The sequence below is a fragment of the Procambarus clarkii genome, chromosome 63, assembly GCF_040958095.1.
Source record: "Procambarus clarkii isolate CNS0578487 chromosome 63, FALCON_Pclarkii_2.0, whole genome shotgun sequence".
In the NCBI taxonomy this organism is placed as follows: Eukaryota; Metazoa; Arthropoda; class Malacostraca; order Decapoda; family Cambaridae; genus Procambarus; species Procambarus clarkii.
In genome coordinates this window covers 312,553-329,945 of record NC_091212.1, presented here as the reverse complement: position 1 = coordinate 329,945, position 17,393 = coordinate 312,553, and the positions used below count along the sequence as shown (strand labels likewise).

Here is a 17,393-nt window from a genome sequence, read left to right as displayed (position 1 = left end):
CGATTACGCATCACATTACTACAACGGGAGCACCTACCTTTGCCAGACCACGCCGCCTGGCACCGGAACGACTGGCGGTAGCACGTGCTGAATTCAATAAGCTACAGGAGGCGGGAATAATCCGCCCTTCGAACAGTCCATAGGCTTCACCTCTCCATATGGTCCCGAAAACAGCCCCAGGGGAATGGCGCCCTTGCGGAGACTACAGGGCTCTCAACGTTCGCACTCTGCCGGATCGCTACCCAATACCACACATCCAGGATTTCTCACAGGGATTGAGCAACGCAACCGTTTTTTCGAAAATTGACCTTGTGCGGGCATTTCACCAGATCCCTGTGGAACCGGCAGACATTCCGAAAACAGCGATCACAACACCTTTTGGACTGTTTGAATTCGTCCGGATGCCTTTTGGTCTACGGAATGCAGCCCAGACATTCCAACGCTTCATCGACCAAGTAGTTAAGGACCTTCCTTTTTGCTACACCTACATTGACGATCTGCTGGTGGCCAGTACATCACCAACAGAACATCTGCTACACCTCCGACTCCTTCTCACCCGTCTGCGCAACTTCGGCTTGCAGCTCAACTCCGAGAAGTGTATTTTCCATGTTCCAGAGCTGGATTTCTTGGGACACCGTGTGTCAGCAGCAGGGGTCCAACCACTAGAGAAGAAAATCGAGGCAATCAAGGAATTCCCGCGCCCATCTACTCCAAAGAAGTTGCAAGAATTTCTTGGTGTAGTGAATTTTTATCATCGATTCATCCCACATTGTTCGGACATCTTGCGACACTTGTACGACCTCTTACGTGGTCGGAAACTCACGTCCCGTCTTCCGTAGGAGTGGACTCCCCAGGCAGAGACAGCATTCACCGACATAAAACACAAGCTGGCGGAATTCACCTTGCTCGCACATCCAGTGTCTGACGCTCCCACCAATCTATCTACCGACGCTTCAAACACAGCAATTGGTGCTGTACTACAACAGCTCGTTGAAGGAGAATGGCGCCCAATTGCATTCTTTTCATGCGCGCCTGTCACCCACTGAAGAGAAGTACAGCACTTTTGATAGGGAACTGCTCGCCATCTACTCAGCCATACAACATTTCCGGCACTTTCTCGAGGGGCGGAACTTCCACATCCTCACAGACCACAAACCTCTCACTTATGCGCTGGCGGCCAAGGGTGATGCTCACTCTCCTCGAGTAGCCAACCACCTGGGATTTATTTCCCAATTTACCTCGGATATCCGTCATGTCAAAGGAACTAATAATGTCATAGCCGATGCACTGTCTCGACCCACCATAAACCACGTCGTGACAAACCCAGCTCAGGTGGACTATTGTGTAATCAGTAAGGCCCAACGGGAAGACCCTGATCTGCAGCGATTACGAACATCTGACACAGCTCTCCGGTTCATCGAGATTCCCATGGAAGGTGGCGGAAGGATAATCTGTGACACCTCACGGACGGGAGCACTTAGGCCCTACATTCCTGCCCAGTTTCGCTGGAAAACGTTCTCAGTATTTCACTCCCTAGCACACCCAGGAGTACGTGCTTCCCAGAAACTACTAACGGAGCGTGTTGTATGGCCAGGAATCAATGCCGATGTTCGACGATGGACTCGCTCATGTCTCCAGTGCCAGCGAGCGAAAACACATCGTCACACAAAGAGCCCTCTTCAACAGTTTCCGTTACCTTCTGACCGTTTCGAGGTGGTGCATGTAGACATCGTTGGACCGTTACCGTCGGCAAGAGGATATTCTTATCTACTCACCTGCATCGATCGATTCTCCAGATGGCCGGAAGCAATCCCATTAATCAACATCTCAGCTGAGTCAGTGGTCCAGGCTTTCCTCTCTGGATGGGTCGCCCGTTTTGGCAGCCCCTCTGTTATCATCACCGACCAAGGACGACAGTTCGAATCATATCTATGGAAGGAACTTATGGAATTCCTCGGCACCACACATAACCGAACAACAGCATACCACCCTGAGTCGAACGGAATGGTAGAACGCTTTCATAGACAACTAAAAGCTGCCCTAAGAGCTCAAGCACGCCCTGATGATTGGATCGACAACCTTCCATTAGTCTTGCTTGGCATCCGTTCGGCCACGAAGGAGGGCAGTGGATTCTCGGCAGCAGACTTAGTATACGGATCTAGCCTGCGGCTTCCGGGCGAATTCTTAACCCCAACGCCACTTATCACACCCCCAGACCCCACTTTTGTCCAGAAATTACGGGCGGCCATGACAAACATTCGGCCTACACCACCACGCCAACCGACAACTCGTGCTACATATGTGCCTCATGAGCTCCACACAACTGAACACGTGTTTGTAAGAGTCGACGCTGTTCGACGCCCTCTACAGTCACCTTACGAAGGAACATTTAAAGTGGTTTCTCGAACACCGAAGTTCTTCACCATTGAACGCCGAGGATAGCGGGTAAACATCTCCATCGATCGCCTTAAACCAGCACACTGTGACGCTGCCCCAGACATTCCTCCAGAGACACATCCGCCGACTACGCAGTTCACTTTTCGACCACAGTTACCAGCAGCACCGCCACCTACGACAACGGACGATCCTGTACGACCTCCCACCCTACAACCCCAGTTACCAACCGCACCACAACCTGATCCTACGACGACGGACGATCCTGTGCGACCCCAGTTAGATGTCATCAGCGAAGAGGAGGAAGTTAACTTTGATGGTTATGTAACGCGAGCAGGGCGTACAATTCACCGACCAGCTAAGTTCCTTGATCAAGTATTTTTCCTTTCATCCCCTGGGAGGGGGAGTTCTGTAGCGAGTAGATTATCCCAATAATATACTCGCTCCAAATGCATTGTTAATATTCCTGTCAACCTTTGGAGATGAATAAGGTGAGGCGTTGCCCGGGCAACACGGTGAGGTGTTGCCCGAGCATATAAGCAGCAGAATAGCAAACATTAACCAGAGTCTACTTTCAAGTGTGGTCTAGAGCAGACACTTGCGAGATACTGTACTGACGCTCAGTGCGCTCAACTCACACCAAAGTATCACCTGTGTACTTCTGTATATTCGACCAAATATATATATAGTATCTTAGTGTCTGTGTTTATTGTCACCATACTTACGTAACAATAGAACCGTTACAACGAGAAGTGGGCTGTGGATATTTTTGGATAGCTTGAAGATGTATATCTAAAGGTGCTAAGCTTCCACTGCCTATAACATGACCAAGGTATTGTACTTTACCTTTAGTAAACGTGGACTTGCCCAAATTAATGGTGAGACCAGCCTGGAGAAGCTTGTAAAATTGTCGTTGTAGTCGGTCAAGATGTTCTTCCTACGAGTTGGTTGCTACAACGATGTCGTCCAGGTAGGCATAGGTGTTGTCAAGATCTTGGATGACGAGGTTGACAGCTCGCTTGCCATATGGTTTGGGAACCCAGTATGCATGGTGAAGCCCAAGGAGACTCACAGGGTGAAGCTAATCCATTGCTGAGGAGATACTTTACTTCTGCGAACATGGCTTCTCTCTTCTGTAGACTGATGCAGTAGTAAGGTTGACGGATGGGCATCGTATCAGGAAGTAGTTGGATATCATGTTGCACTAAATTACATTCCTGTGGAGTGTCTTGAAACAGTTTTTTATGCGCAGATAGTAATTTAATTAAAGGAGCACTATTATTAGTGCTTTCTAGGTATTTGGGAAGATCTTTTAAAATCTCACTGTTAGACTTTATGGTCTCGATGGTATTTGTACCATCGGATGGAGAGGTAGCATGGTATGCATCGCTGTTGGGATATCTCTCGGTAAAAGCGGATACAGATACTGACACTGGTGGTGGATTACCTTGATAACTCTTGAGCAGGTTGACGTGGCAGAGTTGTGCCTTGCGACGCCGGTCCGGAGTCTCTAGAATGTAGTTGCTGTTGTTCTTACATTCTTTGATGCGATAAGGTCTTGAAAATTTACTTTTAAATGGAGAGGTTGGGATAGGAAAATAGGCTAGAACGAAGTCTCCTACATTAAACTTTCTTACCTTAGTGTTCTTGTTAAAGTGTGCTTTCATCTTATGTTGGGAGGTCAGTAAATTAGCACTAGCAAACTTATGTAATTGTTCAAGTTTATGTCTCAAGTTTTTAAGAAACTGAGGCACATTAAGGGAATCACTGAAGGTGGTTGACGTCAAGGAATCTTTAAAAGCTTTAAGAGGACTACGACATTTACGACCGTAGAGCATCTCATAGGGCGATTCTCCAAGGGACTCATTAGGAAGACTATTGAAATACACATAAGGAGACCTAATTGCTTATCCCAATCCTTCTCGGTATCAATACAATATTTCTTTAACAAAGACTTAATGGTTTGATGGCTACGTTCCAGAGATCCCTGTGAAGCAGGATGATATGGACTGGAAAAGACTTGGGTGATGTTAATTTCCTGAAGGGTTTTCTTAACCAACTCACTGGTGAAATTAGTTCCACAGTGTTCCACAGTCACTTTGTATCTCCTTCGGGAAACCATACTGAGTGAAGATCTTCAACAGATGCTTGACAACTGTAGCAGCCTTAATATTCTTAACGGGAACTGCTATTGGGAACCTGGTTGTAGGACACATTATAGTGATGATGTACATGTTGCCTGCGTGGGTTTTTGGTAAGGGCCCAACGCAGTCGATTACTAACCTGGTAAAAGGTTCAGAAGGCACAGAAATAGGGATAAGTGGTGCTTTGGGAATACCTACATTTGGTTTTCCCTGCCATTTGGCAGGTATGACAATTGGTAACATAGATCTTGACATCTCGTTTCATGCCTGGCCACAAATAGTCTTGTAAAAGGGAATTATAAGTTTTATGGGTCCCATAATGAGATATTGGGCCATGAGCTTAAGATATGATATCTTTTCTTAATGATGTTGGAACCACTAGTTGATTCACATCAGCCCAATCTTCCTCTGCCATAAGCTTACTGGGTCTGTATCTACGATACAATAATTGATTAGTGTCTATATAAAATTCTCGAATGGCATCGGTCTTAATCTGTGCTTGATAGAAAAAAGGGGTTAGTAACAAATCTGCTTGATGTAACTTACGGAACTCCAACTGGTTGAGATTAGGAGGGAGGCCTCGCACGTCTTGAGGGACAGCTGCTGCTACTTGTTGTGGTTTAGCGGCTTGAACACGGGTAGTTACTCGAATAGACTAGGAGATGTCTGCTGATTCTTCTGTCACGGTTACCTCTTCCTCTGCTGCAAAAGTCATAGCGGGATCTTCTTCCGTGGCTGAGTCACATACCTGGGGTTTGTCGCAGATGATCAAATTGGTGGAATCTTGATGGTTGGATAAGTCGTTGCCCAGGAGAAGTTGAATTTCTGATATGGGGAAAGTTTTTTCCCGAATAGCAACTTGGACCTTTCCACGAATGAATGGACACTCCAGGTAAACTGTGGCGAGCGGGTATGATGTAGTTGCAGTGAGGTCAGTGATCAGGACAGTTTCTCCAGTGTGCAGCAGCTTGTGACTTGAGGTGCAGCAGTTTTTAGTAGAATAGACTGCAGCGAAGCTGAGTCCCTCATGATGCGTATTGGGCTCTTACCCTCGAAATCTTCACCATTGGCTGACACCGTTCCTGGATACACATGTCTGTCAAATAAAGCAAGATCACTAACAGGAACATTTACATGTAGTACAGGCTTGGTAGGCTCAGTGGGTGGATGCTTTGGCTTAGTTGAAACTGTACTAGTGGTTTTACACTTAGGATTTGGACACTGTTCAATGAGGTGTCCATATGTTTTAAAGTAACGACAGTAAAGTGCATAGTTAGTGTCTTTACGACTTACTTTAGGTGAAGCTTGACTGGACCAAGAGGATTTACTGTAACCTGAGTCAAAAGATTTATGAATTAAACTGTAAGTATCAGCTAACTGTGCACATTTACTGAGGTTCGTCTCTCCCTTATCTGCAAGATATAGGCGTATGGGGTTTGGTACTCTGCGGGTAAACTCTTCCATTAGTATTAAATTGATAAGTTCTTGAAATGTCGTCACCTGAGCTGATTCTAACCATTTTAAGAAATACCTGGTTTTGGTCTGCATATACTCCACGTAGGTTCTTGTTCACGGGCACGTTGTAGTTCAGCTTCTTGGTGTTGTAGCTGGCGTTGTTCTCGTTCACGGGCTAATTCAACCTCTTGTCGCCTCATCTCCCGTTTGTGTTCATAGGCAGCAGCTTCCAGATGTGCTAACTCGATTTTTAGTTTCATATGTGTGAGTGGGGTTTTATCAGCAACTCTATGTTCATCCTGCTGCTCTGGACAAACATCTGTCGCATTTGTGCTCCTCACGTGTGCCTCAAAGAATGAGGTTATTTGATAAAATACCATGCCCAAGATTACCAACCGAGTGCCGGCGGGGGGATGGAAATAGCCTCGGCTACCATCTTCTTTTGTCCGGTCGTGTCGGTCGAGTGGTTAAGGGATCCTGTACGCCAGCAGAGTGCTCCTGGCAGTATGGGTTCAAGTCACTTCTGGGGTGTAAGTTTTCAGTTATATATATCTTTATATATATATATATATATATATATATATATATATATATATATATATATATATATATATATATATATATATATATATATATATGCGAACAAGCCTGAATGCTCCCCAGGCATATATGCAACTGAAATTTCCACACCCCGGGATCCGGTCGCCGAGCGGACAGCACGCTGGACTTGTGATCTTGTGGTCCTGGGTTCGATCCCAGGCGCCGGCGAGAAACAATGGGCATAGTTTCTTTCACCCTATGCCTCTGTTACCTAGCAGTAAAATAGGTACCTGGGTGTTAGTCAGCTGTCACGGGCTGCTTCCTGGGGGGGGAGGCCTGGTCGAGGACTGGGCCGCGGGGACACTAAAAAAAAAAACCGAAATCATCTCAAGATAACTCCAGAAGTGCCTCGAACCCATACTGCCAGGAGCACTGTGCAACTAGTGTACAGGAGGCCTTAACCGCTCGGCCATCAGTGACCGTACAAATAGAGGTGATAGCCGGGGCTATTTGAACCACCTCCCTGACGGCACTTTCATGGTAATCTTGGGGTGTCACTCCCGGGGTATGGAATTTTCAGTTGACATAGACAACGCCAACTATGGATGGTGGTGTGATCGTAGCAAATGGCTCAAGATTCCTACCATGGCTAGCAAGTGAGGGCATTGTGGATGACTTCTGGTGAGGTGGCGACTCACGATCAGCGCCATCTGTTGTGCTACAGAGCACAATGTCAATGTCCCCAGTGCATTTGTGTTACTTCCTGGTTTTACCAGTACCATCCATATAACTGATGACATGTCTGTGTCCACATAGGTGACGTTGTGCAACAGTGGTACTGAGGCAGGCAGTTTACCTTGGGGAGCCTAAGTTCTCCCGACCTAGTCCCACCAGACGACTAAGTAAGCCGCCGCCGATCAGAAGCAGAGTGTGTTGTCTGCTATTGGAGTAGCAGTGCAAAAGATTGGCATATTCCGGGACTGGCTAAAAGAAGAGACGAGCGACAGTGAGGTGCTTGTTGAAGAGCGTGGGCATGTCACATGCCCAATTAGGGACTGTCAGCCCCAAAGATCTCAGTATATAGGCAAGACCACAACGTCTCTTTCTCGGTGATTAAAAATGTACAAACAACAGGGCTCAATCAAGAAGCATATTATCTCCTCAAACAACCAGACCATCACTAGAGAAATCTTAATAAGCAACACAGAATTTATCGACAAGTGCAACGACAACAGGAGACTCGACATCAGTGAGGCCCTACACATCAAAACGTCAACACCAGCAATCAACAGCCAATTAACACGTAATTACATTCTATCAACTTCAAGACCCTGAATCAACAGAAAAGCAAGAAGATGAAACACGCAAAGTACCCATTGATTTATGTTATATCGCCTCACCCCAAAAAATTAAGAGTATGTTAAAATGTCTATACCCATTAATGTGTGTCCTAACAACTCACCCAAAAACATTTGTCCCATCAACTTACCCAAAAACGAATATAAGCATGAACAGGGTATGTAAAATTGTCTTCGAAAATGTAAGAAGTGTCTTGCGAAACGCTTTTAGGCATCAGACCATAAATAAAGTGTGAAAATGAACTTTGAAGAACTAATTTTTCAATTACACTCGACAGTAAAGAAAAACAAAAGAAATATTGAGAAGAATCGTGTTAGAATCATTAATTATATATATATATATATATATATATATATATATATATATATATATATATATATATATATATATATATATATATATACATATATATATACATATATATATATTTATATATATATATATATATATATATATATATATATATATATATATATATATACATATATATATATTTATATATATATATATATATATATATGTCGTACCTAGTAGCCAGAACTCACTTCTCAGCCTACTATTCAAGGCCCGATTTGCCTAATAAGCCAAGTTTTCCTGAATTAATATATTTACTATAATTTTTTTCTTATGAAATGATAAAGCAACCCTTTTCTCTATGTATGAGGTCATTTTTTTTTTATTGGAGTTAAAATTAACGTAGATATATGACCGAACCTAACCAACCCTACCTAACCTAACCTAACCTATATTTATAGGTAAGGTTAGGTTAGGTAGCCAAAAAAAGCTAGGTTAGGTTAGGTTAGGTAGGTTAGGTAGACGAAAAAACATTAATTCATGAAAACTTGGCTTATTAGGCAAATCGGGCCTTGAATACTAGGCTGAGAAGTGCGTTCTGGCTATTAGGTACGACATATATATATATATATATATATATATATATATATATATATATATATATGTCGTACCTAGTAGCCAGAACGCACTTCTCAGCCTACTATTCAAGGCCCGATTTGCCTAATAAGCCAAGTTTTCATGAATTAATTGTTTTTCGGCAACCTAACCTACCTAACCTAACCTAACCTAACTTTTTCCGCTCCCTAACCTAACCTAACCTATAAAGATAGGTTAGGTTAGGTTAGGTAGGGTTGGTTAGGTTCGGTCATATATCTACGTTAATTTTAACTCTAATAAAAAAAAATTGACCTCATACATAATGAAATGGGTAGGTTTATCATTTCATAAGAAAAAAATTAGAGAAAATATACTATTTCAGGAAAACTTGGCTTATTAGGCAAATCGGGCCTTGAATAGTAGGCCGAGAAGTGCGTTCTGGCTACTAGGTACGACATATATATATATATATATATATATATATATATATATATATATATATATATATATATATATATATATATATATATATATATATATGTCGTACCTAGTAGCCAGAACTCACTTTTCAGCCTACAATGCAAGGCCCGATTTGCCTAATAAGCCAAGTTTTCATGAATTAATATATTTTCTCTAAATTTTTTCTTACGAAATGATAAAGCAACCCATTTCATTATGTAAGAGGTCAATTTTTTTTTATTGGAGTTAAAATTAACGTAGATATATGACCGAACCTAACCAACCCTACCTAACCTAACCTAACCTATCTTTATAGGTTAGGTTAGGTTAGGTAGCCGAAAAAGTTAGGTTAGGTTAGGTTAGGTAGGTTAGGTAGTCGAAAAGCAATTAATTCATGAAAACTTGGCTTATTAGGCAAATTGGGCCTTGCATAGTAGGCCCAGAAGTGAGTTCTGGCTACTAGGTACGACATATATATATATATATATATATATATATATATATATATATATATATATATATATATATATATATATATATATATATATATGTCGTACCTAGTAGCCAGAACGCACTTCTCAGCCAACTATGCAAGGCCCTATTTGCCTAATAAGCCAAGTTTTCATGAATTAATTGTTTTTCGACTACCTAACCTACCTAACCTAACCTAACTTTTTCGGCTACCTAACCTAACCTAACCTATAAAGATAAGTTAGGGTAGGTTAGGTGGGGTTGGATAGGTTCGGTCATATATCTACGTTAATTTTAACTCTAATAAAAAAAATTGACCTCATACATAATGAAATGGGTAGCTTTATCATTTCGTAAGAAAAAAAATTGAGAAAATATATTAATTCATGAAAACTTGGCTTATTAGGCAAATCGGGCCTTGCATAGTAGGCTGAGAAGTGCGTTCTGGCTACTAGGTACGACATATATATATATATATATATATATATATATATATATATATATATATATATATATATATATATATATATATATATATATATATATATATATATATATATATTTAAATATATATATATATATATATATTTATTTATATATATATATATATATATATATATATATATATATATATATATATATATATATATATATATATATATATTAGTATATTTTGGTAGCAGTCTTTCCTGTAGACATATATTATTAAATATGACCGAAAAAGTAAGATTAATAATTCTAACACGAATTTTCTCAATGTTTCTTATATTTTTTTTTCACTGTTGATGGTAACTGAAAAATCAATTCTCCAAAATTCATTTTTATTTCTAGTCTGACGCGACACTTGAGCGCGTTTCGTAAAACTTATTACATTTTCAAAAACTTTAGTTTACACACACACAACTATAACTGAACAGAGTTTAAACAGCTTCGATATTTTATACCTGCATTTGGGTGAGGTGATATGTTACAACAGTTTTGGATGAGGTGAAAACCAACTTTCAACACAAGACAGAACACGAAACAATGGGTATAATATTTTGTAAGTTAAGGGGAAGAGTGGAAGTAACTGCAAAGGGCCTATTGGCCCATATTTCTTGATGCTTCTATACTGGTGCTGAGTCTTGAAGTGCGTAGAATATAGTTGTGCATTAATTGGCTGTTGATTGCTGGTGTCAACTTCTTAATGTGTAGTGCCTCGCAGATATCTAGCCACCTGCTATCGCTGTATCTATCGATGATTTCCGTTTTATTTTTTAAGACTTCTTTGGTGATGGTCTGGTTGTGGGAAGAGATTATATGTTCCTTAATGGAGCCCTGTAGCTTATGCATCGTTAATCGCCTGGAAAGAGATGTTGTTGTCTTGCCTATATACTGAATTCTTTGAGGCTTACAGTCCCCAAGTGGGCATTTGAAGGCATAGACGACATTGGTCTCTTTTAAAGCGTTCTGCTTTGTGTCTGGAGAGTTTCTCATGAGTAGGTTGGCCGTTTTCTTGGTTTTATAGTAGATCGTCAATTGTATCTTCTGATTTTTGTCTGTAGGGATAACGTTTCTATTAACAATATCTTTCAGGACCCTTTCCTCCGTTTTATGAACTGTGGAAAAGAAGTTCCTGTAAAATAGTCTAATAGGGGGTACAGGTGTTGTAATAGTTGTCTCTTCAGAGGTTGCATGGTGTTTCACCTTCCTTCTTATGATGTCTTCAACGAAACCATTGGAGAAGCCGTTGTTGACTAGGACCTGCCTTACCCTACAGAGTTTTTCATCGACTTGCTTCCATCCTGAGCTGTGGCTGAGAGCACGGTCGACATAAGCGTTAACGACACTCCTCTTGTACCTGTCTGGGCAGTCACTGTTGGCATTGAGGTACATTCCTATGTTTGTTTCCTTAGTGTAGACTGCAGTGTGGAAACCTCCGCTCCTTTCCATGACTGTTACATCTAGAAAGGGCAGCTTCCCATCCTTCTCCATCTCGTAAGTGAAACGCAACACAGAATTCTGCTCAAATGCCTCCTTCAGCTCCTGCAGATGTCTGACATCAGGTACCTGTGTAAAAATGTCGTCAACGTACCTGCAGTATATGGCCGGTTTCAAGTTCATGTCGACTAAGACCTTTTGTTCGAAGGTACCCATGTAGAAGTTTGCAAACAGGACACCTAGGGGAGAACCCATGGCGACCCCATCTACTTGCTTATACATGTGCCCATCCGGGCTCAAGAAGGGTGCCTCTTTAGTACAAGCTTGGAGTAGTTTCCTCAGAATATTTTCTGGTATGTCAAGAGGAGTACAGGCTGGATCACGATACATGTAATAAGTTTCACGAAACGCGCTCAACTGTCGCGTCAGACTAGAGATAAAAATGAATTTTGGAGAATTGATTTTTGAATTACCTCAAACAGTGAAAAGAAGTGTACAAAAGATTGAGAAAATTCGTGTTAGAATTATTAATCTTACTTTTTCGGTCATATTTAATAATATATATATATATATATATATATATATATATATATATATATATATATATATATATATATATATATATATATATATATATATATATATATATATTAGTATATTTTGGTAGCAGTCTTTCCTGTAGACATATATTATTAAATATGACCGAAAAAGTAAGATTAATAATTCTAACACGAATTTTCTCAATCTTTCGTACATTACGCTTCACTGTTGGAGGTAAATCAAAAATCACTTCTCCAAAATTCATTTTTATTTCTAGTCTGACGCGACACGGGCGCGTTTCGTAAAACTTATTACATTTTCAAAGACTTCACAAATAAACAACTGATTAGAACTTACGTATCTCTGATTTTATATCTACATTTGAGTGAGGTGGGAGGGGTGATGTGGCATTAACACAAGACAGAACAACAGGGGATATTAATAGGGTATTAAAAGTATGAACACAAGACAGAACAGAAACAATGGGTATTGAATAGAAGTGTTTGTAGAATGCCTATTGGTCCATATTTCTTGATGCTTCTATATTGGAGCGGAGTCTTGAGGTCGGTAGAATATAGTTGTGCAATAATTGGCTGTTGATTGCTGGTGTTGACTTCTTGATGTGTAGTGCCTCGCAAACGTCAAGCCGCCTGCTATCGCTGTATCTATCGATGATTTCTGTGTTGTTTACTAGGATTTCTCTGGCGATGGTTTGGTTATGGGAAGAGATTATATGTTCCTTAATGGAGCCCTGTTGCTTATGCATCGTTAAACGCCTAGAAAGAGATGTTGTTGTCTTGCCTATATACTGGGTTTTTTGGAGCTTACAGTCCCCAAGTGGGCATTTGAAGGCATAGACGACGTTAGTCTCTTTTAAAGCGTTCTGTTTTGTGTCTGGAGAGTTTCTCATGAGTAGGCTGGCCGTTTTTCTGGTTTTATAGTAAATCGTCAGTTGTATCCTCTGATTTTTGTCTGTAGGGATAACGTTTCTATTAACAATATCTTTCAGGACCCTTTCCTCAGTTTTATGAGCTGTGGAAAAGAAGTTCCTGTAAAATAGTCTAATAGGGGGTATAGGTGTTGTGTTAGTTGTCTCTTCAGAGGTTGCATGGCTTTTCACTTTCCTTCTTATGATAACCAGAAAAACGGCCAGCCTACTCATGAGAAACTCTCCAGACACAAAACAGAACGCTTTAAAAGAGACTAACGTCGTCTATGCCTTCAAATGCCCACTTGGGGACTGTAAGCTCCAAAAAACCCAGTATATAGGCAAGACAACAACATCTCTTTCTAGGCGTTTAACGATGCATAAGCAACAGGGCTCCATTAAGGAACATATAATCTCTTCCCATAACCAAACCATCGCCAGAGAAATCCTAGTAAACAACACAGAAATCATCGATAGATACAGCTATAGCAGGCGGCTTGACGTTTGCGAGGCACTACACATCAAGAAGTCAACACCAGCAATCAACTGCCAATTATTGCACAACTATATTCTACCCACCTCAAGACTCCGCTCCAATATAGAAGCATCAAGAAATATGGACCAATAGGCTTTCTACAAACACTTCTATTCAATACCCATTGTTTCTGTTCTGTCTTGTTTTGATACTTTTAATACCCTATTAATATCCCCTGTTGTTCTGTCTTGTGTTAATGCCACATCACCCCTCCCACCTCACTCAAATGTAGATATAAAATCAGAGATACGTAAGTTCTAATCAGTTGTTTATTTGTGAAGTCTTTGAAAATGTAATAAGTTTTACGAAACGCGCCCGTGTCGCGTCAGACTAGAAATAAAAATGAATTTTGGAGAAGTGATTTTTTATTTACCTCCAACAGTGAAGCGTAATGTACGAAAGATTGAGAAAATTCGTGTTAGAATTATTAATCTTACTTTTTCGGTCATATTTAATAATATATATATATATATATATATATATATATATATATATATATATATATATATATATATATATATATATATATATATATATATATATATATATATATTTTCACACACATATATATAATACAGGCTGCCCCCACCAAAATGAATTAACTAAAATAAAAAAATTAACATTAATGCTCCTGACTCCTGCAAACAATTATTGGCACCAACACATGATTCGTATTTACTTAAGATTAACTTGGAAGTGCTGGACCTGCACCTGAATCAGCTGAGCCAACTTCCCCCTCTGAGTGTGGAGCCTCTGAGAGCACTCCAGATCCTTCACCTTCACTGGAACACCTTGGTGGAGCTGCCTGTCCTCATCAACAACCTGCACCTTCATGAGCTTCTCGTCAACGGCAACGCTCTCCTGGAGTTTCCTAAGTACATGTTCGGGAACCTCACCCAGCCTCTCACCTACCACTTTGTTGTGAGTTCCGCTTGCTAATAGTATTGTATTTATTCTATAATAATAATGAGGAATTTGTCTTTGTCACACAAGGATTCCCTCTCCATCCAGGCTAAGTGGCTTTCACATTTCCATGATGAGAATAAACTGGTTATAGCCAGTGGTAGGCATCCTATTCACGTACAAATGTAATAACAAATTAAATACTATCTGTTTATTTTGAAAATACCTATCTGTTGTTCTTAATGCAATTTCTGTTATTCCGATCACCACTTAATAATTGTGTTTCTACTTTTTAATTTTTCTATTTCAGTTCTTAAGTGTTTCTGATCACATTTTCTTTTAAGTTATCCCACTGAGTTTTTTATTGTTAGCCATTGTTTATCACATTATGGCCGGAACACTTTGCGTATTAGTGGCTTTAGGCATTGTGCTGGTCGTACCTAGGAATCCTACACAGTTCTTGTATCTTATGTATGTATGTACTTCTGCCTAAAAAGATTATTATTATTATTGGGAAATTGAGCTCAATGCTCAATTGAGCATTGAGCAAACACATTCAGTGTTTGAATGAAGTTGAAGGAAAGACCTAGTATATGTGTAAGTGTTTTAAAAATAAATTTTCGGATGCAACCTACACTCTTTATCAAGGTGCTGTAAACAGTGAACAATGTGCTGTGCGTGCAATGTGATGTGCTGATCACGTACGGAAATGCGTGCTGTATCTTGGGAACACGCCCGGAGGTGGGGCGTGATGACCTCATCATGGATGAAGTCTTCAGACAGTGATTGTTATGTGTGTGTGTGTTTTCCGTAAACTGTAACACACTTTAATCAAATTAATAAACAAAAATAATAGGGGTGGTAGGAGAAAAAAATATTTATGTATATATATATATATATATATATATATATATATATATATATATATATATATATATATATATATATAAATGCATAGACGACGTTGGTTTCCTTCAAGGCGTTTTGTTTGGTGTCTGGGGAATTTTTCATGGGTAGGTTGGCCGTTTTTATGATTTATGTTCTGATTTTTGTTTGCAGGGATAACGTTCCTAATAATAATATCTTTCAGGACCCTTTCCTCTGTTTTATGAGCTGTGGAAAAGAAGTTCCTGTAAAACAGTCTAATAGGGGGTACAGGTGTTTTGTTAGTTGTCTCTTCAAAGGTTGCATGGCGTTTCAACTTTCTTTTTATGACGTCTTCAACATAACCATTGGAGAAGCCATTGTTGACTAGGTCCTGCCTTACCTTACAGAGTTCTTCGTCGACTTGCTTCCATCCTGAGCTGTGACTGAGAGCACGGTCGACTTCAGCGTTGACAACACTCCTCTTGTACCTGTCTGGGCAGTCACTGTTGGCATTGAAGTACATTCCTATGTTTGTTTCCTTAGTGTAGACTGCAGTGTGGAAGACTCCGTTCCTTTCCGTGATTGTTAGATCTAGAAAGGGCAGCTTCCCATCATTCTCCACCTCGTAAGTGAAACTTAGCACAGAATTCTTCTCGGATGGCTCCTTCAGCTGCTGCAGACGTCTGACATCAGATACCTGAATAAAAATGACGTCAACATACCTGCAGTATATGGCAGGTTTGAAGTCCTCGTCAACCAAGACCCTATTCTCTATGGTACCCATGTACAAGTTCACAAACAAGACACCTAGAGGAGATCCCATGGCGACCCCATCTACATACTTATACATGTGCCCATCTGGACTCAAGAAGGGTGCCTCTTTAGTGCAGGCTTGGAGTAGCTTTCTTAGTATGCTTTCTGGTATGTCAAGAGGAGTACAAGCCGGATCACTTTATACTCTGTCCATTATCATCCCGATTGTTTCATCTACAGGTACGTTGGTAAACAGCGACTCTACATCCAAAGAGGCTCCTATCACCATGGCCCATGCTCCCTGCAGCAAGTCAACGAATTCCTTTAGAGACATCAGGCTGAAAGCACAAGGTACATAAGGAGTCAGCAAGCAGTTGTGTCACTTAACCAGTCTGTTTGTGGGTGTGGGTATCTGGCTGATGATTGACCGAAGTGGGTTTCCAGGCTTGTGGGTCTTGACATTCCCATAAGCATAACCAGGTTTGCGTTCCCAATATCGTTGGGCAGGTGGAGTCCGGATTTCTTGGCGTTCACAGTTTCGATCAATCTGTTTACCTTCGTTTTCAATTCAGCTGTAGTGTCCTTCGTTGCCCTTCGGAATTTAGTTTGATCAGAGAATATGAGGTTCATTTTTGCCACATATTCGTCTTTTTTTTAATAATAACGTATATTGGCGACTTGTCGCCTCTCCTGACGACACCTTGTTCTCACGAAGGCTTTTGTCTGCCGCTTTGAGCTTGGGGGACAGTATAGTGCTTCTGTAGTTACCGCGAATCTTTCCTACTTCTGCAATAATTTCCACTTGCAAGATGTCTTTAGTGGTAACCTTCTTTTGCGTCTCGAGGTCAAATATGTCGTTCAGTAGGATCTCCAACACCACTTTCCAGGCCATCTCACTTGGTCTAGACATAACGTGACAGTTTATACCCAGATTTAAGAGAGTGATTTGGTCCTCAGTGAGGTTGTTTCCAGCAATGTTTTAAGAGGCCATCTCTGGGTCGTGGAATCGCCATAAGTCCTCCAAATAACGTTGTCAGTTTCTTGATGATCCTGGTTTCGGTGCAATTGCGATGTCGATCAATAAGGATGTCGAGGTGTTGGTCGATTCGACTACGAAGGTCTTTGTCGATATTGATGTTTCTCCATTGGTCTGTAGCATGAAGTAGTTGCGCTTTGCTATTGTTGATCTCATTTTCTACCTTGCGTATCTGATTTCGAATCATATCTTGACGAT

At 40.7% G+C, this 17,393-nt stretch overlaps 1 protein-coding gene across 1 annotated transcript in view; it reads left to right on the top strand.

The window, feature by feature from the left end:
- Positions 1-17,393, top strand: part of LOC138354441 (platelet glycoprotein V-like) — a 68,903-nt gene that overhangs the window by 48,055 nt on the left and 3,455 nt on the right. Inside the window, exon 4 of the mRNA XM_069308632.1 lies at positions 14,321-14,557. Coding sequence (XP_069164733.1) covers positions 14,321-14,557 — 237 coding nt within the window. The remainder of the gene's footprint in view (positions 1-14,320; positions 14,558-17,393) is intronic.